General features: G+C 36.8%; 1 protein-coding gene and 2 pseudogenes across 2 annotated transcripts in view; 1 reads left to right on the top strand and 2 right to left on the bottom strand.

Annotated features, from left to right (window-relative positions):
* Positions 1-6,547: 6,547 nt before the first annotated feature.
* The window catches only part of ANKRD10 (ankyrin repeat domain 10), a 31,877-nt gene continuing 12,222 nt past the window's right edge, over positions 6,548-26,202 (bottom strand). For both annotated transcript variants that reach the window (XM_016145271.2, XM_016145272.2), the window contains exons 4-6: positions 19,750-19,985; positions 11,329-11,424; positions 6,548-8,165 (exon numbers count right to left, since the gene is read on the bottom strand). In XM_016145271.2, the coding sequence (XP_016000757.2) occupies positions 7,690-8,165; positions 11,329-11,424; positions 19,750-19,985 (808 nt within the window). In that variant the 3' untranslated portion in view covers positions 6,548-7,689. The remainder of the gene's footprint in view (positions 8,166-11,328; positions 11,425-19,749; positions 19,986-26,202) is intronic.
* Positions 12,603-12,721, bottom strand: LOC118609674 (annotated as a pseudogene).
* LOC118609500 lies at positions 13,058-13,176 on the top strand (annotated as a pseudogene).

The raw sequence follows: 26,202 nt of genomic DNA, 5'->3' as shown, positions 1-26,202 counted from the left end.
AGATAATAAATACTGTTTCAAGGCTCTTAAGTTTGGGGACAATTTGTTACAAGCAATAGATAACTAACACGATGTCACAGTGTAAATTGCGAGCATCTCTCCAGAGTACTACCAGAAGTGATCACCACGTCCTGGTTTGCATGTCTTCCACTTTATTATAATCGTCAAGAAGCCACATGTGAACATATTGGATTAGAAACGAACCAAGTAGTTGACTCAATTATAACTCATACCAGTAATTTTTTATTCGTGCTTGGCGTAAGTTAATATAGCTAATATCACTCCCAGCATTCTTCTATACCCCTTGTTGTTTTATTATTTTGTACATGGTTGCTGGACTCCAGCTCCACACTTTAATTAAATAATCAAGTATCGGCAGTGGTTATGCTCTATAGAGTTGCCGTCAGCCCATAACCAAATGCTGAGCTATTGCTTCCAGGGGAGGTACAGGGCGGGGTTCCTGGAAACCTCTGGTTACATCTTCACCAAGCGAACAACTCATAATTTTGTTGTACTAGTGTTTCTGTTTAAAGACACCTAATTTAATATATATTGTTGATTCGTTAACATTTGACTCAGGGTGAGCAACACTGTAACTCGTGGTTGAATGAACTCCGCAAGGCACCTCACAGCCATCCCGCACTTAGGAATCCCAGACATTAATTCAGCATCATACTGTGGGCCATTTAAACAGTGAAATCACCAATAAAAAAAAAACACAAAAAATGTGACACTAAATAAACCATTAAAAGGACACTTGTTGAAGGAAGAGAGTTGGAACAAGAAGGCAGAGTGTCACCTTGTTCACCTTCAGCTGGGGATGAGTGGGGGGAGATCAAATTTTTCACCACTCAGCACGTGTCTATGAATGACCGCAAAAACGTCACGAGTGTAGAGTTTAGGGTTACAAATAAGTTTCGTGAGTAGGTAAACTCACAAATACGACATCTGCAGATAATGAGGATCAATTGTAAACATATCTACATGATTCTATGTTCTGTACAAGACTGTCCCTTTCCAACGTGTTTTAATGACATTTTTTTCTTTCCGGCATGTCCTCCAGAGTGGATACTGTGCCATTTGTCGACTTGCGGTTTCTCAAATCAAAAGTTACCCTTCAGCATTGCTCTGTGATAACGGAGCGTCAAGCATTTCTCCCTCACCGTGGATGTGACAGCAAGCTTTGGCAGTGGAGGGTGCTGGGGGTACTCAGCAGGAGGGAGTCTCCTGGTTGGGAGGCACTGCTCTGCACTTTCTTGTCCTTGTTGCACATTTCTTAGTGGTGTGTGGGGGTGTACGAGGGGGTGAGATGTCAGAGCTGCTCTGAACCATAGTCAGCCCCTCAGTGACATTGCGGCCCTGCCAGGTCTGGTGCCCACCTTGCTGTGACCTTCCCACACGGACCCCAGGTCCTCCAGGCTGCACTGGCGGCAGTGCCCTGGGCACTGTGTGCGTCCCTACCGGCCTCAGCTTGCCTTCATCGCGGGAACTTCCTTCCTGCTTGCCGGATCTGTGGAGCTGCCCTGGTCCAGGCACGCAGTGGGCTGTGACCACAGCACCCCCTCGAACTGCGGCCTAGGCAAGTGACCCCTTTCCAAATCACGCAGAGTCCTCTTCCTCAGTCCCGGCTATCCTGTTTTAATTATCCTATCATAGTTTAGAATTTACATACACACAGACATATATATGTGTGTGTGAATATATAATGCATGTGCGCGCACACACACACACACACACACACACACACACACACACACACACATTAAACCTCCCTCTAAATTACTGTGTGGTTTCTGTCTGCCGATGGGTCCCAGAGGGAAGCAGAAGTCCCAGTGATGCCATTTCTCCTTTCCCTGTCTGAGCCTGTGCCCTCCCAACCACCTTCAAGCCTCTTTACTCATTTCAGCCTCAGTAGCTTCTCTTTCTTAATCTCATTCTCACCTTTTAAACCACCATTTAAATCTTGAATTCCTAACTTCAGGATTAACTACCAAACAGCTATTCTAAGTTTTTAAGACCGGTATTTTTAAGAACTAATTAAATCTTAGTTCTCTACCCTGTAAAACCAGAGAGGTTTGCGCAGAGATATTCATTCCTGCATTGTAAGAGGAAAAAATAAGACACCCTAAACACCCCACTTGCCTGAGTCAAATTCATTTGTGTGAATTTGAGGGGAAGCAGTATGCTACTCCAAAACACATTTTTGGGATATTAATTATTTTAAGCTGGTTATTTTTAAGAAACGAAGGACTCAGGAAGAACTCATGACCTCCCAGCTCACTGCCTAAAAGAATTTAGATAGGACCTGCTCCAGGAAGGAAGCTATCATCACAGATAACTATAGTTTAATATGAACTCATGTGATAGACAGGGAGGAACCTAGCAAGGCCCGTTTGATCAAAGTTCTCTGTGTCCCATTGTTCAAGATGGCCCAGCAAACATTTATTTACCAAACATTTGGTTTCATGTGAATTGCCTTCTTCCCCTTTGAAGTCCTCCCCCCCTCGCCCCCCCCCCACACACCCACCCTTCTCTTTAGCTCAGGATGGCATATAAACCTTAATTGCGGTATTGGTCCTGGGGTCCCATATTCTTATGGAACCCTCAGATGTACATAAGTAATAGATTTGGTTATTTTTTCTTGTTAATCTGTCTCAAGTCAATTCGAGTATTATATTAAACAGCAGAAATCAGAAGAGTAGAAGGAAAATTACTTTTCCTTCCCCAGCACATCATTCTGTTGCTTAATAGACTGGCCATTTGGTGCATCATTAAGAGAAAGTCTGGCAAACACACACATTTAAAACTTAATTTTTTCCAGTTCTTCTCGATGACTGTCCCTCCCCCTCAGACCCCAATTCCAATGCCATTCACCTCTGCATGCCCCTTTCTGCCTTCGCCTCCACTGGGCCCTCTAGAACCCTAACCAGGCATTAGCAAAACGGCTTGTCCACTCCAGTTCTCCTCATGCTTCATCCTGCCTCTCTCTGAGGCCGCTCTCCCTAAGGTGGGATCTCTCAAGTTTTCAGAGGTGCCAGGGTTCTTTCATACCAGCCTGGAGGGGTAGTGGTGCCCTCTTGGCCCCCATACTTCTGCTAGATCATTCTTGCTCCCTTAATACCCTGGGCCCTTCCCCTCCTCTCTCGAGTTTGTGTTCTTGGCTTACTCTCACTCTATATGTTACCAGGGTCATAACTTGGGGCCGTCGCTGTTCATGAAGTGTTTCAGTTCCTTGAGTCCCTCCACTCTATTGTCTGTCTCCTCTTTCCCTTGGCCACATTGCCTTGACTAGCCACACACCCCTCATGACCCTCACTACAAACACGTCCAGCCTTCACCCCCTGCTTCTCAGCCCACTCACTCTCCCATCAACATTCAACACCCAGAAACACTGTCTGCAGAAACCCCCGGGTTCTGTTCCCTCTGACCCTCCTCGCACTCCCCTCAAGCCAGCTTAAATTTATGCCCTATCCCAGTCACGCTAACAATCCCCTGGGCTTGGTTGGATTAAGTCTAACTGTGCATTATCAAGGCTTCTGTTGAGTATCACTTTTAGTTGCAGTTATTAATGTAAGTGATGCCAGTACCTCCCAGAAATCACGCTGCTTGTTCAGTCCATTTACTCTCACTCTCCGAAACAGCTCTCTCCCCTGTCCACTGCCCCTCACACACCAGCTCTTCTCCCATGTGACCCCTGAGCTGGTGGCTCACAAGTCCCCTGGGGAAATGGAAGTGATCTAGCGAGAACTTCTTCATGCTCAAACCCACACCCTCCACACCAGACTCTGTCCCTCTAATGGTGGCAAGAGCCGCTCCTTCCCCGGTCCTCAGGGAGCCCATCTCTCACCTGCATGCCCGTCTTCCTTCTTTTATATCTTCCCGGGAATCTTCAGAGTCTCTTGATGACATGTTCCCCTGTTCTTTCTATTGCCTATGTCTTGGCCCTACTTCTCAGGAAAACTTTCAAAAAGTTTTGTTTCTGTCTCCAATTAGTCTTCTCGCATTTGCTCTTGTCCTCATTAAAAAAAAAAAAAAAGAAAAATCTAGAGAAAAGTTGATATTCAATGAACACACGTCTAGAGTTCCAGAATTTATCACTTAGTTGCTGAGAAGGGAGTGTTGCAAACATTAAAGGCAGTTACTCAAGCAGTTCTCAACTGTGATGTGCACACCCCTGGGTGCCTCGGGGACATTTCGGGGGATGCAAGTTACAACTGTATTACCAAGGTGTGACTTGCCTTCCTCTTGTGATGACACTTGCACTGATGGTTCAAAAGCAGTGGTCTAAGCCTTACAACAATCGTTCTGGTTACCGTTATATTCCTCACTGACGTATACTCAGTTAAAAAAAAAAAAGCCAATTTTACTTAATAATGTCCTTGAGTACATATTCTGTGTGATGAAGTAGAAAGTATGCATAAAGGATTTCTGGTGCATACATCAAAGCACTTCTCTGGCCACTTGTGTTATGACATAACTAGTTTTCCGGAAACATTTTTATTTGAAAGAATGATTGACAAACTACGGTTAAGACTCGGGTGTTTGGCAGACATGATTTAAAAAAATTAACCAAGTGAGCCACTTCAAGGAAAACTGACGGTATTTGGGGCTATCGATATAGAATTGGAGCTTTCAAGCAAATATTAGAATGTTGTGAAACTTGCATTCACTATGTGCTTGGCAGCTTCTGATTTTCATGAGATCATTAGTGATATGGGATTTTTAAATATTAAATAATGAAATGTTTCAACATTTGGAATATCTGCAGAACTCAGTTAAAGAGTATTTTCCATACAGCTAATGCATGATGTTAGAAAATTATGCATGGGCTAGAGGTCCATTCACAGTGCAAGATAAACAGATTTAATGTAACTTAGTAAAAAAAAAAAATTGATACTGGTTTCTGATTCAAAATTGCAATTCACCTTTAAGAAACTACCACTGTAATTTTGGTGCTGTATCAAATACCCATAATTAACGGCAAAGGCTATTAAAATATTCCTTCCTTTCTCAATTACATTATCTGTATGAAGCCATATTTTCTTTACATACCTCAACTAAAACACTTACTTAGGCTTTCTTTCAGGAATGTTTCAGCTTTCAGCGCAGTGGTCCTGAACACCTTATAAGATATATTCTTAGGTATTTTATGATTTGGGTGTTACTTTAAATAGACTTTTTACTTCATTTTCCAATTGTTTCCCACTAGTATTTAAGAATGGAAGCAATTAAAAAGGTCTTTAGACCAAAAAAGTTATGATCAGTGAACTACTGTAATCGTTGAGCATGAGCTTAATTTTGGTGAGTTAAGCATAACAAAATATAAGCTTATTCTTCTTAATCAACAAAGTTGTACAGAACATTCTTTTTCTTAGTAAAGTCCTAGTTTTTCCCCCAAGGCAGACAAAATAGTGAACCTTCAGGTGCCTCACATCAACATTAGCTCACACCCAATTTTTTTGAGCTTTGTCTCCACTTTTATTATTTTGACATAAATTCCCAGCATGATATAATTCCATCATGACAAGTTCCTTACGTACCTCTAAATAAGTACTAGTGTCCATGACCGTGAACAACAGTATGACACTTTGCATCAATCACCCACTGAAGTGTGGATGGTGCCTTATTATAGATTCTATGCAATGTTTTTTTACCTCCAAAAGCAGTCATATTCTGTCCAATTCTCAAGACTCACTAAAGGTTCTGATATCTATAGTATTTTTTAATAGTCACTTAATGCTTTTTAATAATATTAACTCACTATGAAGTCTCTGAAATACCTTAAAAAACAGTCCAAGCAGGGAATAAATGGCATTAGGTTTCATCTCTTTTGTAAGCTCAGAGAAATTTGAGGGGGTTTCTTGGATGTATGTTAAAAAAGTTCCCAAGGCCATCTGGGTTTGGAACTTGATTTACTGATGCCTGCTATGGGTACGGGATGAGGTGGTGGTGACGCAAACACATTCTTCTGTTCTCACGAGAGTCATTTTTGTGACACTTCCAAAGCTTAATGCTCCCTCATTTTGGACTATTAAGTTTTACGATAATAAACTAATGTTTTAAATAATATATATTGGCATGTCAGAATGGCCACTTACTAATTACAATTTATATTTTTAAAAGGCTTATATTCATTAATCTATTATTCATCAATAAATTATGGTTGTTGCCATTTATGAAAATAGGCACTCAGGGACAATACTGTTAGCTGACAGCAATTATTACCAGCCCCACCCGGCCAGATCTAGTGAGACAAAGTGTCCATAAAGCTAGAGTATATGAACAAATCAAAAAGGTTAAAAAAAACCCAAAACCATACATGCGAAGAATCAGAAGAGTAAAGTAAAATCTTACAAGCAAAATGAAAGGCAATACTAAACTTCTACCGCCCTTCCAGTTCCTTCCATGGAGAAACCCAACACTCCCCGCCCCCACACCCCGTTCTCCCCCCCCCCACTCCCCACCCCCGTCCCACCTCATCCCTCCCTCCCCCCGGCCCCCTGCCACCCCAATACAGCCTGGAAAGAAAGCACACCCTAGGAACAAATCAAGTGTGAGTTTTTTAATTCAATTTGTAAAGGACAGTTTAAAAACAAAATGTTAGTAACACTCTTGGAACATTGGTTTGTTCATTTGACATTTTCTCTGTCTTCACCAATTTTTATTACAAAAATCAGAAAAGTAAAAATTCATTACAATATTTGCGGTGTAACCACTAGTCATTGAAACAAAAGCTAATTTCTATAAAACCATAAGCTTAATGCAGTTTTATTAAGAGAGACTCAAAATTCTCTCAGTTAACTGGATATACATAGTGGTATATATTTTAAAGCAGAAAACCCCCAAAAAACAAAACAAGGAAAAAAGAAAATATGTCAGAATAGTCAATTAAATATTTTGACCTGACAGTTTCTACAAATAGTGAATTCTACTACATATAAAGGAAACCGTTATAGGTGGTAAAAATTCTAGAGACAAAGTAGGAAATGCGTAATAAAAACACAATCAGAAGTCAGTTTCAGGCTGCACGAGTTTTCAATGAAATCCAGGATTGAGTTACACCATTAAAGGAGACCACTGACGACGCCCAAAGCCACTGTGTGTCTACAAGATAAACCTTCACCACATGGCAAGCTGCGAAGTTTCAATGAAAAGAGTTTGAAAAAGACAAATGTTCATTTCTTCATACAAATCACTGCGAGTAATCTTTATAAGGCTGGACCTCGCATAGGGAAATAGCTGTCTTCTGTCAAAAATTCTACAGGAATGGGTAAAAGCAAGCTTTTCAAAATGATGCCCATGTGCAAAGAGTTAAATTACCAGGCACCTCATTTACTACCTCCACTTTATCTCAATCAGATATAATTTGACAAAGGGAAAAATGGCAATTTATGGTGACAGGATTAAAAACATGGAGACTGACAGCAGAAAAATTAAATTCCAAAAGTGCATCGTGTGAGAGGCCCACTATCCCATAGAAGAAACGCCTATGCACTAAATAAGCCCTACTCGTGCATTCACTAGGACTCACGAGGAACTTGTCAGATACAAGCTTACTTTTTCAGAAAACTAAAGTATAAAAAATAGGACAAGTTGTGGCATTCCTTTAGGCTGATGCTACATTAGTATTCTGAGTTGGCTACTAGAAGGATGGATTAATGCGCCCAGACAGAGCCAGGCCACTCATCTTTAAGATCCATGGTAAAGGTGCATGGTACCCAGGATGGCACTGTCATATCTTTCCTCCACCTTCACAGAATCGGAATGCTCTATTACACTATTAAGCTCAGGGATGCTTTCAGCAGTGTCCCCAAACCCATGGTAATGTCCATAGTGCAAATTTTCCTCAATATCTTCTACCCAGGATGGTCTATTAGCTATGCAGCTACTTGGACTCCCATTCAGGTGCAGAGAACCGCACATCTCAGGGTTAACATTCATGGTCTTTTCTGGCTCCTCAGTCCCATTAACACACAGAGAACCCTGGCTACTTGGAAATGGTGGTCCTGGAACTAATCCATTGCTAATTCCATTAGATCCTGTTAAGCACTGGTCATTCCTGCTTTCCATCCCATTGAGCTGTGTCGTGGAAGGGAAGTCCAAATGTCCATTGATGACATATCCATTTGTCAATGTGTTCGATACGGAGCTACTGTTTTTCATATCTGCATTAAGAAATACACCTGTCACCAAAATTCAGAACCAGACGGGAAGAAAAACTATAAAATGCTTCATTGCTGCTACAATTTTAAAGGACTTTTAATTAGTTTTTCTTTTGCTTTTTCTTTTAAATGAATCATTCTTTTTCCAATGTGAAAATTGTGCATAGGTACATTTAAAAATAAAATACAATAGCATTTGCCTGATAAGATAGGAAACATTTATAAATTTCAGTAGTATTGAAAAGCCAAATTAAAAAACTTAAGCTGACAAATATACTGCATGAAAAATACTAATAGTACTGAAAAGCCATAAAAAAAAAAACTGTTCTCATTTTAAGACTATTATCAGAGAGCAGTTTTTAAAATCACTCCTGAAAATGTCCACCAGAACTGTGTATAAGGATTCCCACAAAGGGTTAAAATAAAATACAAACTTCTCTAGCTCTTGAGAATAAAGGGAAGTTGTTGATGAAACAGGTGAATCAAGGCAGTTCCTTGGACTAGGTGACACAGTGTCACAACTCATAAGTCAGGGAAGCATATACAAGAATATGCAAAGGAACTGTTTTTTTTCTTAGCAACAGTCAAATCTACATAGTACTGCAAAATGCCACACACCAGCACTGCAGAGTACAGCAACTACAGGAAGGAGCTATAGATACTAATGGTACTCATGCATACAGTCTTGGGCTAAGGGCAGTTCTGAAGTTTCTTCTGAGTTCAGCAATGAAAGTGATTATGAAATTAATGGTTCCACTTTACTGGGCTATTTTCAAAGACCACTTACGTTGGAAAAATGTTGATAGTTTAATATGCATATACAGACATCCATTAAGAGGAGGATATCTTACAAAAAAAAATGTCAATCACAAAACGTTTGGGCACATGGGAACAGGCAATTACAAGGTATTTTTCTCTGCATAATGAAACTAGAGTTAATATTCACATCCACACTAATTCACAGAACAGTATAGAGAATAACCTAAATTACGTTTTGCTTGATAATATTAACTTCTACCCCAATGTTCTGCACTATTAAAGGAATGATATTAAATACAAAAGAGCTAAATTCTATAATAGATGAGGACCCGTTTTGTACACCGATTACCCTAACACGTCTCACACGGTGTGACTTCCCCCATGAAGGGTTTACTTTCTGGTTCACCACCTACAGACCTCTGATCTGCACTTGGGCAGAGGTTTCTGTGTGTCTGCAAACCTCCCTGACAACGGCTTGTTCAACAAACAAAAACATGTTCTAAACATTTCATTAATCACCAATTTTCCGGCAATTTAAGCGATAATTATAGTTTAATAACTGCTATAAATTCTTCAGAGGATTATGAATTATTTTTTGATAAAATGACAGATTTTCTATTTAGTTAAAACTCAAGGTTAGAGAACAAGTGTTTCGAGAACTGAACATGAAGTAAAATAAAAAGAAAGAAAACAAGTTGTCCCCAGGAAGGTGTTTATATTAATTTTCTTTTTTTCAAAAAAGAAAACAAACATTGCCCCAGAAATCTGAGTTAACAAGACTCACTTTTTTCACTTAATGTTCAGTGTGTGTGTATTGTTTTTCTTTTGTTAAAGTAAATTAGTTCCATTATACAATCTTAAAACTAAAGTCAGTTGATAATCTCAAATCATTATCGAAAACCTAATACAACTGAGCATCAAAGTAGCAGACATGGCAGAGACTGGCCCAGACAGGCCAACGTGGCTGGGGCTCGCACTGCGCTGGCTGTGTCCCATACTGTCCTTTACTCTGTCCCAAGCTGCCTTTCAGGACTCATACTTCCCTCTCAGCTATTTGTCTGTCTATTGCAAGGAATCTCTAGTGATATAAAGATTTTTGTTTATTCAGTTAGTGTTATCAATGAAACGATGGAAAATTTGGGGAATGCTTACTTGGCGCCTGTTAAATGGGATGAGCTGGGCTTGAAAAAAAGTATGGCCTTCTCAACGCCATGTTCAAGCTTGGCATTAAATTTAACCAGAAAACCCAGGGAATTCATGTTTGAAGATTAAAGAGTGATTACTTCTGCCTTCTTAAAAGCATGCATGTAGCAATGTCATTTTTAAAAAAAGTTCTGAGCTTTAGTTGTTATTTATCTTTAGCCAAGGTCTTTAAATTTATTATTTAACAAGAATTTCCCTAGGAAAATCTGCTCATTAAATTATTTACCAAAAAGGTGACTCCACCATTACAATTCTGTAGCCTCTAGAAAGATGTACACATTTTCTTTTCATTATGGTTAACAGAAATTATTTTTCCATGTAAGTCTGGGAAACAAAATATGTCATCTTTTATCCTCAGTGAAGAATTTAGCATAAAGACATAAAACTTTTTAAAAACCAGTACCAATTTCTAAATATATTAACATAATAAGAGAATGGCTAAAATGTTTTCATGCTCATCTAAGTAAAAAAATAAAAGAACAGTAGAAAAAAGCATTAACTAAATGGATCTTTTTTCTAAATGCTAAAAGAAACCAAGCCTTCACCTTTTATAAACTGAAAATGACTATTAATACTAAACTTTTAATATACTAAAAATTGTAGCATATAAAATATTTTGTGAGATATGGTATTCAGCATTTTACTAGACCTAGAGTGAATGCCACAGAAATCAGAGCGACCAAGAGTGTCAGGTGAAAGATTCCATATTGGTATGACTGGTTACAAGTCAAAACCACATTTACTAGTTATAATGAGTGATCCTGCTTGCTGTTTATTGCTTTAAAATTACTAGCAATACATGTTCACCTGGTATATTCACCCAAAAATTAAAAATGCAAAACTTCATTAAAATTAAACAAGGCACATTAAGCAAAAGCTTAAAATCAAAATAGAAAGATTGCACTTATATTTTTCATATCCATAGAATGCACCAAAAACACTTATCTTTGTCTCTACAAACTTGCCCAAGATATGCAAATTATAACATTCTTTAAAATGCCAGACAACAAAGTGCGAAACTCATTTGAGAGAAACTTATGTTAGAAATAATATGCATACTGATTCTTGCAACGACAAGGGGTCTGCATTGCTGAAACAGTATATATTTCTATTTCTTTTGGTCCAACAGAACCACCCTCCTGCTGTTTGGTGTCTTCGACCACTGGACTGTTGTTGCAGCTAACGGGAAACTGTCCACTCCCACCTGTTACAACAGCAAACTCTCTATCGATGTGCATTTTGTCAGCATCGTCTTCTGCCTCGCCATTCATTAGTGGCATGCAGTATTCCGAGCATTGAGCTGCACAGAAAACAAAGGAAATTTTAGATGCCCTGTACATAAAGATTTTAAAACAAATATTTCTCATTCTTTTTGTCAGAGGACCGAATACTCCGAAATTGTCTAATTTCATATTACTAATGAACTTAGTAGTATACTACCGAGAAACTCCTGAAGTGTGTATTTTAAATGTCATGGAATCTCAGATATCTATTCTAGATTTACTTCTCATTTAAGACTGTTATTTGGCCAACGAAAAGCAGTTACAAAACCCAGAGACATTTATATATTTTTTAAAAATTCAGCATGTTCTATATTATGCCCCAAAACGTTCCTTCTGTTGTTTTTCATTTAAAAAATTACTAGCACAATTCTTGAAATAACATAAATGCCATTAAAATGATCCTTGAATTAAAAAAAAAAAATTAACTAATTTCAGTAACAGAATATAAGGTTAACAGCCAAGACTCGAGACATGTCTGTCAATACTCTCTCAGCATGGCACTAGCCTGTGTTTGATACAATAAAATTGGAAACAAGTCTTAGTTTCAATATTTTTGGAGCTGAAGCTATATATGTACATTTCTTATAAAATTATCTTCATATCTTGGAGAAAAGCTACTTTAATCACCTTTTCCCAAGTATTACATAGTCTGTGCAAAATCACTTCTTGCAAACCCTGGTAATCCTCCCTTTTCAGATGCAGCCACTCTCATTTCATTTTAAGTATGGTTTCCTAGTCTTGAGAAGCATGTATTTTTTCAAAACTTTTATGCTTTGCTTTGATTCACTGACTGTGCCATGAATGCATACCATCAAATTCAAAAAAAATCTTCAAATTTTGACTAATAATCCACTGTAAGACTGTATTATAATTCACCCACCACCAAATTCCCTATTGTCTGGATTGCTTCAGTTTCCTTTCCTATCATAAATACCATAACTAACATCCTTATAAAGGCATCTTCGTACATATTTTTTGGTCCTTTACTCAAATACCCAGAGTTATTTCTGGGTCAAAGGATATATACAATAACAACTTTCAGTACTAAATATTTCTTTCAAATAAACATTTAAAAAGAGGGTTGAACTTTGCAGCTTTGATTACTTCTATATTTTATTTTTTAGGTGCGGCAACCCTTGGTTGACCTCACAGATTGCAAGGACCTTGTCAGCTTACAATCCTTTTTTTTTTTTAATGCCTACAGCACCTGGTCTTCCTAGGTGGTCTCCCATCTAAGTAGTAACCAGGCCCAACCCTGCTTAGCTTCTCAGATCAGTTGGGATCGGGCTTGTTCAGGGTAGCATGGCCGCAGATTATTTTTAGAGGAAGCAATTTTCAATATAAAAAGTCATTTTCAATAAATGAGCATACCAGATTATTCCAACTACTGAAACCAAAGATAACAATCTCAGTCTTAATGATAAACACAAATGATTAGTATATGGGAGAAACAGAAAAAGAATGTGATTTGTGTAGCTGGGAAAAAAGAACAGAAGCCCACACAGGTATGAGGCCAAAATCATGCTACACAGGTGTTTTGAAAGCAAAGGAATTAAACTGTTTGTCTGTCTTCTCCACAGAATCAAAATTGTTGATAAGCAAGGTTCTATCTTCACCATGAAACAAGGTGAATTTCAAGAAATCAGTGGTGTCTACAACCACGCCACCCTGAGCAAGCCCGATCCCATCTGACCTTGGAAGCTAAGCAGGGTCGGGCCTGGTTAGTACTTGGATGGGAGACCACACAGGAAGACCAGGTGCTGTAGGTGTAAAAAATAAAAAAATAAGGGAGTATAAGCTGACTAGGTCAAGGTCCTTGTAATCTGTGGTAAACAGGACAGCTTAAAAAGTGTGGGAAGGGGGTTACTAGGGAGGGGAATTCCAGGTACCAATTGACAAAATCCTCACAACCTTAAGGGAGTTTTTAGCCAGTGTTTTGAGAGATGAGGAACCTGCAGTCAGCATGGGGGTCTGATTTTCCCCCTTTTACACTCTCCAATGCCTAATAAACCAAATCAGATAGTTTACTGAAAAGTGGCACAGGCTATGACGGTAAAACCACATACACCCTCCTAAAAAAGAAAGCAAATTCACTGGGTACACAATGCAGCTTTAAGTACCCATTCCCTCAATGTCTGGTTTATTTTGGAATTTGGGCGCCGGAGTGCCTTGGGGAAAGTGGCAGATAGGTTGTATCTACAACTTTTGATCTCCGAAAAGCAGGTTAAAAAAATCAAATAAGCCATGAGGACAACCCCCACACACACCAAAAATATCGGCATAAAAGTGGGGATACTTGTACATTCATTCCAAGCCCGGTGCCTAGAATAGTGCCCCTATCAACTAATGAAATCCACTTCCTAGCCAGAAAAGGCACAAACACAAAACAGAAGCAAAAACCATTAAGAAAAACAGGAGTAACCAATAAAAAAATGGAATCCCAGTCATCTTAGGTTATGACTGTAAAGTGGAAGCAGGACATGAAGGCAGACCTGCTACAAGGGGGCTAGAAAAGTCAGTAGTGGCAAGGGGAGTCTGGGGACATTCAAAATAAAAATGGATATAAAGAGGAGCTGGGCACGCCACCATTTTAAAGCAAAAATCAATCCCTTAACTAGAGATCTATGCAGTCCATGAGGAATTCTATTCTGAAATGTTCTATTTAGCAGTGTCTTTTGTTAGTGCAGTTTCTCATTAATACAGGAGAACAAAAATGAAAGACCAAAGGCTTTCATATTTTGGTAGTCAAACTTTTTAATGTGGGAAGCAAATGCTAACACAGTCTAGAATTTAATTATTTCTCTAGAAATAGAATCTTTATAGTGAGATGTTCTCATACAATATTTAACTTGGCTGGTAATCTAGCTGGCTCAGAAACTTGGGTAATATATTTTATATTCGTGTATTCACTTTATTCCTATCACCTATAAAAATAGAAGGTGCTCAATTGGCTGGATGGAAGCATGAGTTACACTTGCTTTTTAAAATTGTTGTAAGCCATGAAATTGAAATTGGCTTCTCAGAATTTTTAAGAATATTGGATCTGGGCTCAACTTCTCCCACAACCAGAGATCATGTCACCCATGGCATTTTCTCTCCCACGGACCTATCATCATTGTCAAAGGAACTATTTAAAACATTCGGCATTTGCGTTTGAGAAAGGTGGCCTTTAGGCATTTCAGAATTCTTCCAAATTGTAAATTTTGATTGTTTTGGGAAATACCTTCCCTTCCTGTTTTCCAATTGACTTAAAATTTACTGAGTATTTTGTAGTGTCTCTACCTTTTGACTGCCAAAGCAGGTATTTGTTGAGAAGATTCTAGTACACATTAGACAATACAGATTTGATGGAAAACCACCTACGACTGGTTCAAAATAAACCCTACTAGCCTCCTTCCCCTATGAGCACTCACAACCAAGTGTGACCACTGCCCAAGATGTCCTCATCCTTGACCTCAGGAGCTAGGAAAACAACTTCATTGCGGAAGGTGCCCAGGATAACACCAAAGTCTGCATTTGCATTTTCATCTAAAAACTTAACAGCTGCATAATCCCCCTATAGCCAGTTCTCAGGGAGCTTCTAAAACTACAAACTGATAAAGCAGTATGAAACATAGGAAAGGCCTTCCCCATACAGAAGACATCATCTGATGTTAAAAAATCGGCAAGTAGTTCCATTTAGTGGATTTAAGTGAAACTTGGGGTCACAATACAAATGTGATTTACCTTTTGTGCATCTTCAGTGACAGTGGAAAGTGCCCCCCAGGTGCTGACCTGACGGCTAGAAAGCAGTGGCCAGGCAACCCAGAACACCTCCCACTTCTGTGGTCTTTCCACTGAACTGAGAACTCTGACCTTAGTTCCCAATAAAAGGAGCCAGGAAGGAAACGTTTCCTTGGTGGTATGCCGCCAGCCATCACCAATTCTCTGTCCTATCATAGAGCATGTTTTACCCTAATAACTGCCTTTATAAAAGGTTCTGTTAAAATCAAAATAGTGTCTAAGGTCAGTGAATGCCAGTTCTCCTACAAGGTGACTTTTTGCAGGACTTAAATTCCTGCCCAGCCCCAACTGCAGACCTGAGAGGGCAGAGCAATGAAGATGCTAAGGACATGGAGCTGCAGTGACAGTTCTGGAAACACTAAGAAAGGACTTGGATTTTTTCTTAAAGAACACAGATTGGAAGGTGCATGTGAAAGACCGTCTTGGACCGAGCCCCGGCTGATTCCATTGTAGGCATGCGCTAGAAACCAATGAGGCACATGAGGTTTGCTAAACTCAGGATTACAGCAGTAAGTCGAAGTCACAGAAATCACATGGTTCTTAAGAGGAATTCATTTATGTTTATAAAAATGCTGTCTCTAGAGGTTAAGACAAAACTATCGTTTGTTATCCAAACACAATTAGCATTCTCTCTGCTCAAATTTAAAAAAGCAGTCACTGTACATTTGAGACCACTAAGGACACCAAAAATTAGTATGTATATATATACACACACACGTATGACTTTTTAATATGACTGATTTTTGGTGCCCTTAGTGTTTTCACATATCATACCATATTAGAATGTATGACATTAAAAACCTGATTTCTTGAACCTCATGTTTAAATTGGCTAACATAGATCATTTAACGTGTGAAGTTATATTTACCCTCAATGTCTTCTAGTCATTAAGATGGCTGGTCAATGCAAACAATTAAGAACAGAAAGTAAAAATCCTTTAAATTCATCCTGGGAAGTGTGCTGAGAAACTTCTGCTAATTTTAAACTGTCATATGTTGAAGATATTTTTCCTAAAAAGTGTTATGTTAAATACCTACACGTTTATGCATAGGATGCTAAGATCATTATACTCGATTAAAAGAAAACAGTGAAGTCAACATCTGAGACCTGAGATCACCACAGCCTACTTATGGCAATTCATTTCCCCAGAATAAAACTGTAGTTTACTGGGTCAGTTTTTAACACACTGAACACTCTGGACCCGTACTCAGAGTGCTGGCTAAAAACAAGATGAGCGTTTCTCTCGTGGCTGGAACTAGTATTATTTTCTAACCAGGATCACTGATAATTTGGACAATGGTTTTCAGTACATATATGAATAACTAGCATTGAGTGTTCTTCCTGAAGACTAAGAATGCTAAGAAAATGAAACCAAGTTTTACAAAGCTGCAGCTGAAGTCCTAAAGTCCATCTGTCACTCTACCTTGGGCAAAATGGTTGATGAGGGAAAAAGAAAATCAAAACCAAATCTAATTATAGATTCTTCCTGCATCTTAAATGAACACACACCAAATTAAGGAACATATTACCCCAAAATGCTTTTCATCACAATCAACTGCTGAAATAACTTTGCATTTCAACCTCCAGAGTTCTGGATGGCCCCATCTATTATGTCTGTGTTCTGATCAAAGTGTATTTTGATACTGGTGTAAAACTGCATGAAATTATTTTAAAGCATGAATTTTTGTAGTATACCTGGCTTCCAAAGGAGTTTACATTCGAGCAGTACAAAAAGGCCAAGGCATTACTATTATTCCTTTAGGTTCTCTTACATCAACATAGTTTTCAAGGGAAAATCACTCCATTACCTTAAAATATTTGAAAACAGTTTATTGAAAGCAGAAAGATACTTTCCACGAAGAGCAGATACCTTTCAGACTCATAATTCCAAAGTAAAAAAGAATAAAATTAAAGCATGAAATTCATAGGGTACATCTTTAAGAGTTGATCTAAAAGAATTTAAACTTTTAAGTACTTTTACACGTGAAGTTATTCTAAATATTCTATATGCATATGTTACATGAGGGAAAAAATACCTTTACTTTGGCATGAGAACCAAAAACTTGTCTACAAAATGAGTAATTCAGAATAAGCAAATACTTAAGCTCACACATTTTAATAGCAAATCAAAACAAGATGCCAGAAATTAAATGAAAATGAACTAAGGCAGCCTATCTTGAATTGCATGCTAAAAAACTAGTCAAAGAACAGAAATAGCTATATAGACAATGAAGCCAAGAACCACTTCATTTAGAACATTAAGGAAGCTGGGAGAGGAGGGAATCTTGTTTTAGTAATTGAGAGTTATTGCCTCAATATCCCATTAGTAGTGAGCATATATAATGGTAAAGTGAAAGAAGAAAAATCACTCCTTCCTTTCCCAAAGAGTGGCAGCAGGTCTGGGGGTGTGATGAAGACACCCACCTACGCTTACAAATATAAACTTATACATAGACTCTCAAGTGACACGTGAGACAATCTTAGGACTACCACTACACCTCTAGGACTGGAGTATTACAAAATTTAGAGTAAATAATTAAAATAACCCTCAGTGGACAAATGAACACTGGAAGAAGAGCTGCAAAGTAAGGTGCATCTGGTGTCAAGTAAAGATACCTCCTGTGATGGTGATGTGATATTATCACGTCATGTACACGTGGAACAATGCTCAACTCTAGATTTGTATAATTACTACCTGAAAACTTAAATGGAGGCCAGGCTTTGACCACATTCTGAATTGGCATCCTCAGGCTGAACATTAGGAATGGAAAAACTGCACAGTGAGTTTAATATGTGAAATGTGAATCTCTAACCCTGGTCAACCAAAATGAACCCTTTCTGGAGGAGGAAAATAAAATCCCTTAAAAATCTGCATGATGTTTCAAATCAAATTTGTATAGTTAACAGGGTTAGGAAAAAATTCAAGTTTCAGGAATCCTTGGAAAGGCTTTTCAGGACACCTACTATAATGACATACTGGCCAATTCAGCTTACCGTAAAATCTGCAGAAACTAGTTTTAAAAACTCTTTAGGTATATTTCTCAGTCTTATTAGAATGCTAAATGGCAATCCTTAAAAAAAAAAAAAAAACTAAACAGATTTAAGATTTATCCTACAAACCTATATACATGGACACAAATCTATCCTTGCATGAGAGCACACAAAGCTAACACTTAATACCATTCCAAAATAGTAACCAGACATTAAATAAACAAAAAAGACTATTTGTAAAAGGCAGATGCCCTTAAAGGGCTTTTAAAATACATTAGGAAAAAAATATGTTCAAATATGTTACAAATAAATGGGCAATATTTCACCATTTAAAAACACCATTTTGGAAGGTTAGACGAGCTCCCTATATTGTGCTTATGATTATTATTACAGCATCTGTCTAGGTCATTAGACCTGTAACTTATAAAAGCTATGAATTTGGTGAAGTATCACATTTAAGTTTGGACCCTCATTTCTACAAAAAAGTCACATAATCAAGTTTTTATAGTGACCAAGATTTTTAAAGTTGTGATAATACAATTTTTATCAACATCATAGAAAAAAACCTTTCATTTGCATATACTACTGATAAAAGTAGACAACGTACTAGAGAGAAAGTAATGTTGACCCACACTAAACTTAAGGTCAACTAAAACCTCTATCCAGTCAGTGTTTTCTCATACTATACTTGTATAGTTGATTTTTCTTTTTAAGCCAAAGGGTACAACTTCTTAATTTCAGCAAATCTTATCCAAGTGCATAATTTCAGTGATTACTTTTCACTGTCATCTCTAAACTTCTTTCTGTGTAAGTTCACTAAATATTTCTGCCAAGCTATTAATATGTCTTCTGACTAAGACATTTTATATAGACATGTAATTTTTCTCTCTAGATTAAAGGGAGGTATTTTTCAATTTAAAGAGTGACTAGCTGATTCTGATTATTTCCAAACTCCAAAAATAAAAATAAAAATGCACAAGAACACTTAAAACTTAAGTAACTTACCTCAGAGACTTAAGTCCTCATTGTCAAACTGACACCAGATCTCGTGACAAACTCACATATTACATTGTGGGGTATAGAGACCAGCTGAGGCCAAATCACAGTGCAAATGGAACAGTAGAGCAAACATTTATGTTCTTGGATTTGAAACTGTTTTACTATCAGACCAACAATTGTTGTAAGCTCAGAAAAATTTACAGGAAACAAAAAAAATCAGGCACAGTGGCAGATTTTTTTTTTTAATAGTTATATTTCGAACAGGTACAATAAACAAGAAAAATCTTTCTAATTCACGGCAGGTAAACCTGGGTGTGCAGAAAAGTTATATATACACATTAACATTTGAGCTGTCAACACTGCCCTCTTATATCCTCCCCTTTTGTTAAATGGCCAATCTTCAAAGTGGCAACACAGGAAAAACTCCACCATCACTGCACCAGAATCCTCCGGGCACAATACCACCTTAAGTGAAGGTCTCATCTCGAAGGTGCTTTCAGCCATAAAAAAGAAAACATGTTAAAGGAAGGAAACAAGTCTGCTCTTTCCCACCCACAATGTGGTCTCACCTTCGGTTCTAGCTTTCTTCACGCCAAAGGGTTCCGAATCTTCCAAGCATCTCTTGCGATTTGTTCCCACACTAACATGATTAGGAAATATATTCTGATGGCCCCCATTTAAGGTGCCATTATTATAGAAACGATTCAGATGACAATTCTGGAGGTTCAAGAGAAACTGGGTACATTCTTGGAAACCCTGGGTTTGAGCAATGTCTGCTGCTGTCAGGCCACTGGCATTTCTCAGGCTGTACGACACAAAAACACTGAATTACATCCCATTAGCATTTTCATCTGGTCTCTGCTCCTGCTGAACTGACTAGCTATCTGAAGGTGTTATGAAAGAGTATACAGGTTTACAGCAAGTCTTCATTAAAGAAGGAGTTACTCATCCTAGCTCTGTAACTAACTTCTTATGCACATTTGATTATTAAGCAAGATTTGGGAGAAAGTAATTTAAAAATCAATATACTAAACTTTAAAAAAGGCATCTTCCTATTTAACTTCTGAAAATCATTTTTTGTTAGTCTGAAGAACCTAAATTTATGCTAACTTCAGACTTAATCTGAATTCTATAATATCTACACTTAATTTTAATAATTCATTCCTTTAGCTTGAGTAAAAGCATTAACAAACAAACATGTACTGAAATTGTCCATGGCATTCATAACAACTGGCTTCCTAAAAACAAAGGTAACTGGCTTAATGACAAGCCAGACTTTATGCTAAATGTGACGCTATAAGTGGAAGTTTAGAAGGATGTCCTGACATGAAAATTTATCATCAGACTGGAGATCTGAAAAGTTGAGGGTTTTATTTGTTTGATTTTTTGGACTTACCTAGGAAAACTTGCAGGATTATTACATTTTGGCCTTCTAGAGTATTTGAGTGGATGTTTCCTGTAAAAACCTTCTAATACTGTCCTAGGAACTCAAGCCCTAGGCCTACCATTGAAAAGAATCAACATTTCACAGGGCTAGTAACACTAACAAGTCAAGATCTGATGTCTTCTACAGTAGCTAAGATTCAGATTAAAGGAGGAAGTGGTGGCAGAATATAAGTGAAAGATCTGAGTAAGATGAATATAACAACCAGTTAAGCGTATAAACCTTAATTAGGAAACAACAATTTAGAGAAAAGCAACTCCATGTTGAAGTTTCCCTGGAAGAAAATACACTGCTCTGTGAAATAAATCTGCAAAAAAAGCAAAACGGGTTAGCTACAGATTAATAAACTGAAATTGGAGTACGAAACAACAAAGACACCTCCCATACCTACTCAGCAAGCTATGCTGTGGACAGAGTAAAGGTATGTCGAATACAAGCCTTATTTTGTGTCAGTGAAATAACCAATGCAGAACCTTAGATACTTGTTTCCCTAGGTTAATGTGAATGGGAAGAAAAGAAAGACATTTCAGAGTGGAAACTACAGAAGCAGGGACGAACAGGGGTTTTTCATTTTAAAGATAACAATAAGCCTTGAATTCATATTTCCAGACATCACACTCATAAAATTCTAATCTCAGAAATGAAAAATCTATGTATTTTTGGACAATCACTAAACATGTCCTTACGTCTTAAAAGCATGAGATAAAGAAATGTATTATACATTTCGAAGAAAGGCAAAAGCCCAAACTCAATTTGATCAGATATGAGAGAGATAAGACTTGAGAATCCTAAAAATAATATTTCCTTAAACATTTAAGGCAGTTGGATGCATGACTACTAGGGACTGAAGGTGACATTTTTTTTTTACCTCATGGCTGTGAATTGATAAATATTGTTCTAGAATTTCTTAACATGTTTTATAAATTAAATGGAAAGGAAACACCAAAGTTTGGCTAGAGCAACTTATAGTATACAAAATGATGATATTCTTAATTTTTAATATCAACATATTGTTGAAATTTAAGATTCAAGTGATTGTATAGCTGGATGATTTTTAAATGGTGTATTTTATTTTCAGAAGATATCACAAGTGAAAATGGTCCAAAAAGGTCTACTCTGTCAAGAATGTGGAAGTTGCCACATGAAAATTAAATCTAACTCTTAAAAATTTGAAAAGATAAAGACCCAGAACGTAAGTATAGACTTAAGATAATAATACTGCCAACGTCTGTCTCCTTGCCCTGCTTGCCCCCGTACCAAAAGCAGGCAAACACTTGCACATCACTCAACTTACACAGTGTACAGGTTTTGAGAGGCATTATCTTCAAAACTCAAAAGAACTATAGCCAATTCAAGCTATGTACTCCCCATGTATGGACCAAGCAAGTAAGATAAACAATCACAAGTCTAACCAAATTTCTACTGGTTCCTCACATAATTTTGGGGGACCAGAACTCAGAATCTAGGACATACAATGACTGTTAAAGAATTACTCTTACTTACCTACATTCATTACTCCATTCTCTACCTCTGTGAGATGCTTAACTTCTAATTCTGCTCTGCTCACATTTAAAAATGTACAAGTGGCTGCTCAATCACAGAGTGCACATTACAGAAACTGGTCAGAAAGGAATGTTAGGGATCATCTAATCCAGGGGTAGGCATCTTTTCTGTAAAGGGCTAGAAAGTAAACCTTTTAGGCCTTACAGGCCAGTCTCAATAACAACTACACCACTCTGTCACCGTAGCCTGAAAGCAGCCTCAGATAATATGTAAACAATTAAGCCTAGCTACTAACAAATCTTTTTTTATGAGCACTGAAATTAGAATTTCATAAAATTTTGTCATGAAATATTCTTTTTTTGTTCAACCATTTAAAAATGTAAAAATCATTCTTAGTTTATGGGCCATTCAAAAACAAGCAGCAGGCTGGATCTGTTTAGTAACATTCAACCAATGGATGATATTGGTAACTAGTCCTCTATTCTTGATAATATTTCTATGGGTTCCTGAAAAAAATCTTTCTAGGTAGTAATTTTATGCACGATTCAATTCGAACGAAAAGATAATTTTTAAAAAGCTGCCAATCTGTTAAATTGAAAAATGTTAAATACCAAGAAAACTATCTAAGGGTAAACTTTAGAAGAATGTAAAATAAAAGACCTCGAGAGAACATGAAGAATATAATGATTCCTATTCCATTTAAGTGTTTTCTGTTAAAAGTTCTAAGTGTCTTACAATTGAATAAGGCAATGTGTTAATATGAATACACTGAAAACAGTCCTTAAGGTGTTAATTCCTAAACAACTTTTTAATATTAAATAAGTAGAGAGGATTTTCAAATGTACTATAGAGGCTGAAAATCACATGGGGTTCCAAGTAAAAACCAAAATAATTATTAAATGGTACCATTCTCAACACACTAATTTTTAACAAGAGACTGGGGTCCTTAAATTATTTTTTCATGTACGCATGTTAAACATGTTCCAATTTTGATTTTAATTGTTTTAACTAAGTTGGAACAGTAATTCTAGTTAAAATGTACATCAATTTATAACTTTCAAAATCTATCCAGTGTTCTAAGTTTAAGTAGATATTAAACCTAAGCTACCCTCCATTATTTTCCTAAAATTCATTAGGCGCCTGGCACCTAAGTGTGACAGGATTTACAGGTTCTATGGTAACTTCACATTCAAATGTGGTAGTCTGTTCTGTTATAGTACTTTTTAAACAGTTAATAAGCCTTCACCCTTTGATCAATAGTTATTCATTTACTGTGTGTGTGATATGGCCACAGTGCACTAACTGCTGGCCTCTCCTATTGACCTCAGGTAAGGTGCTGGTAAAGGCAAAAGTTATTCTGAACTAGTCATTATACACACTAGTCCAAAGGGAAATTTACGGTATCTGGAAGAAAATATTCAAAATTATTCTCAAAAATTAAATTTTGCATGAAAATTGGAGTAGTAATCAAAGTGCAGACATTATTTTTAGACTAAATATTTCAAAAACATATGCTAGTTTAGTGTTTTCAGTTTGATGCAGTTGAGCAACCATAAACCATGCTACTGTAAAATTTTTCTTTGTCCATTTCTGAAAACAAGAGAGGTCTCATATTAGGCCATTCTAAGGCTTTAGTTTACCCTCTCTGGTCCCAATATCCACTTTAAAAATCTTTGAAAATGGGCAGAGGTTTAAAAAAATTAGACATCAGTCAACTTGGGTGTTCAAATGGGGTCTATCTAGTTTGCTTAAGTTTTAGAACTGATTTTCTTTAAAAGAACATTGACATGACTGGTAATATTAATTTGCTAGAATTTATTATGGAAGCTATGACTGTGTTTATCTCTGCAGGTTCTAGGTTCTGTAACAGTCAACAACATGAAAAGCCATCTTTGAACGAACCATCCATTTTCTCCCAATAGTTCCTACTATTCTTTCAAAATTGGAATATGAAAACATGGAAGGCTCTACAAGTCTTCACGGTAAATTATTTGTTCTGCTGAACAACTGGCAAAATAAATCAAACTGGTATTTTTTAAACTTTACTAAAGTTAAAATATAAATGTTTATGTACTTTATTTTCTGTAATAAAATCCTGAATAGAATATTAAAATTTATTATTCCTAAGAATGTCTCTCAAAGAACTTTAAAACTCATTCTTCTGTCAGCCAATCCCCATCTATTTTCCACTTATAGTGTCACAGCATTCAAATATATGAAAAGCCATTCTAATAAGAACAAATTTTTTTTTTCTAATTTGAAAAACCACGGATCAGGAAATACTTGAAATATAATTTTTAGAATCTGAATTGTCACATCACTTTAAGGATGTTTTTTCTTTTTGTTAATGCCATGTGACAATAAAAGATAACCACAATTTTAATATAAATAATATCTCTGTTAAAATTCTGATCTCGACTTAACTATTGTTAGTTTACAAATAAAAGGTAGATATCATAAATTAGGGTAAACAAAGCATGCAAATCTAAAGAATCTATATCTGAATTCCTAGATTAGCATTAAAACCAATCACCGCAACAAATACCTCAACAGTATGCCTCGTGTGAAGAAAGGAAGCCATACTGAACATTCAATGCCACAACTGTAAGGTTTTCGGAGAAGCACCTGTGGCAGTTTCAGCAGTTTCTATATGGAATGCTCCCCCTTTCTAGGATTACTTGAAAAAATCAAGTCAATTCGAATTACGTAGCTGTAAAACATTGACATGTGTAGTTTTTACAGATTCAGAATCTTCTGTGTGATTTAAAACGGGCAATGGTTCATAAAACAGGAAACTTAAATAATAAGGGATCACATATTTGCAGGCAACATTTGGATTAAAAATACATATACATACATGAGGTGCAGAAGCACATTTATTGAGCATAAGCCATTGTCATGTGACCTCCTTGACCAAGAGCTATTGCTCTAAAATACTGCCTTCTTAATTTTTAGCATGAAGCCAATTTAATTATGTCAATATTTCAACAAAATTTAACAGTATGGACTAAAAACCATTAACTCACGATTCTGGTTACTTTAAAATTTGGTATGCTGTACATTAGTAACTATTCCTAGATGGGAATAAGCAAATACATGGAATCATTAAAAAAAAAAAAAAAGATAAAAAAACATTACTAAATGTCCATTTGTACAAATAAAACATTAGCAAACATCTAAAACTTCTTCAGTAAAAGAAAAACGTGTATTTTTAACCCTTTGGTATCCAAACTCAAATAATTACGAAGGCTTTCTTAAATATATTCATTAGGTAACAATAGGAAGAAACTATTTTTTAAAGTTTCTACCTGAATAAATTTGGTGCCAAGTTTTCATTTCAAGTTCAACATTAGTGAGGATAATTTTACATTGCAACTGAACCCAAATTATGTTTGTATACATTAAAATATAAAAGCATCATTCAAATAGTCTGATGAAATATTTAACATGTTCCCACTATATCTGGATTTAGAAATCACAGGTTTTATTTGAAAGCACTACTTAAAAAAAAAAAAAGGCAGTGGTTAAACAAATATTAAAACCTATGTTATTCAAGCATGAAAAATAATCAAATTCTAAATTAAAACTGTCAACAACTCTAGAATATCATCAGTCCACCATCTGCTCCTGCCCAGCAGCAGAACTTTACTAGCTATCTCAGGAAGTGATTCCTCCACCTTGCTTTAACACTCTAATAGGTAAGGGAAGCAACACGAGGAGGTGATAAGGATGACTGGAATGCAAAGGCTCCAAGATCAGAAACCACTAATTCAGTTATAATTCTAATAAATTTTATAGTAGGACTATTATTCTGAAGGGTAAAAAAGTGAACAAATGAAAAGAAACCACAAATTTCAAACATGAATGAATGGCTAATAAAGTAAATCTGAGTTACATTTTGTCAAGGGCAAAGGTTGCAACAAACTTCTTGCACTAATATTAAAAATACACTCATCACATAATTTGCCCTAATGAAATTTTGCCTCGACACGGCTCTATGGGTAAACAAATAAAGATGGGTCATAAATATGGCCACCAGTTATGAACCAAACTAAACCAACTCCATTTCAATGAA

The sequence above is a fragment of the Rousettus aegyptiacus genome, unplaced genomic scaffold (assembly GCF_014176215.1).
Source record: "Rousettus aegyptiacus isolate mRouAeg1 unplaced genomic scaffold, mRouAeg1.p scaffold_m13_p_11, whole genome shotgun sequence".
Lineage (NCBI taxonomy): Eukaryota > Metazoa > Chordata > Mammalia > Chiroptera > Pteropodidae > Rousettus > Rousettus aegyptiacus.
This window is presented reverse-complemented; position numbering and strand designations above follow the sequence as displayed.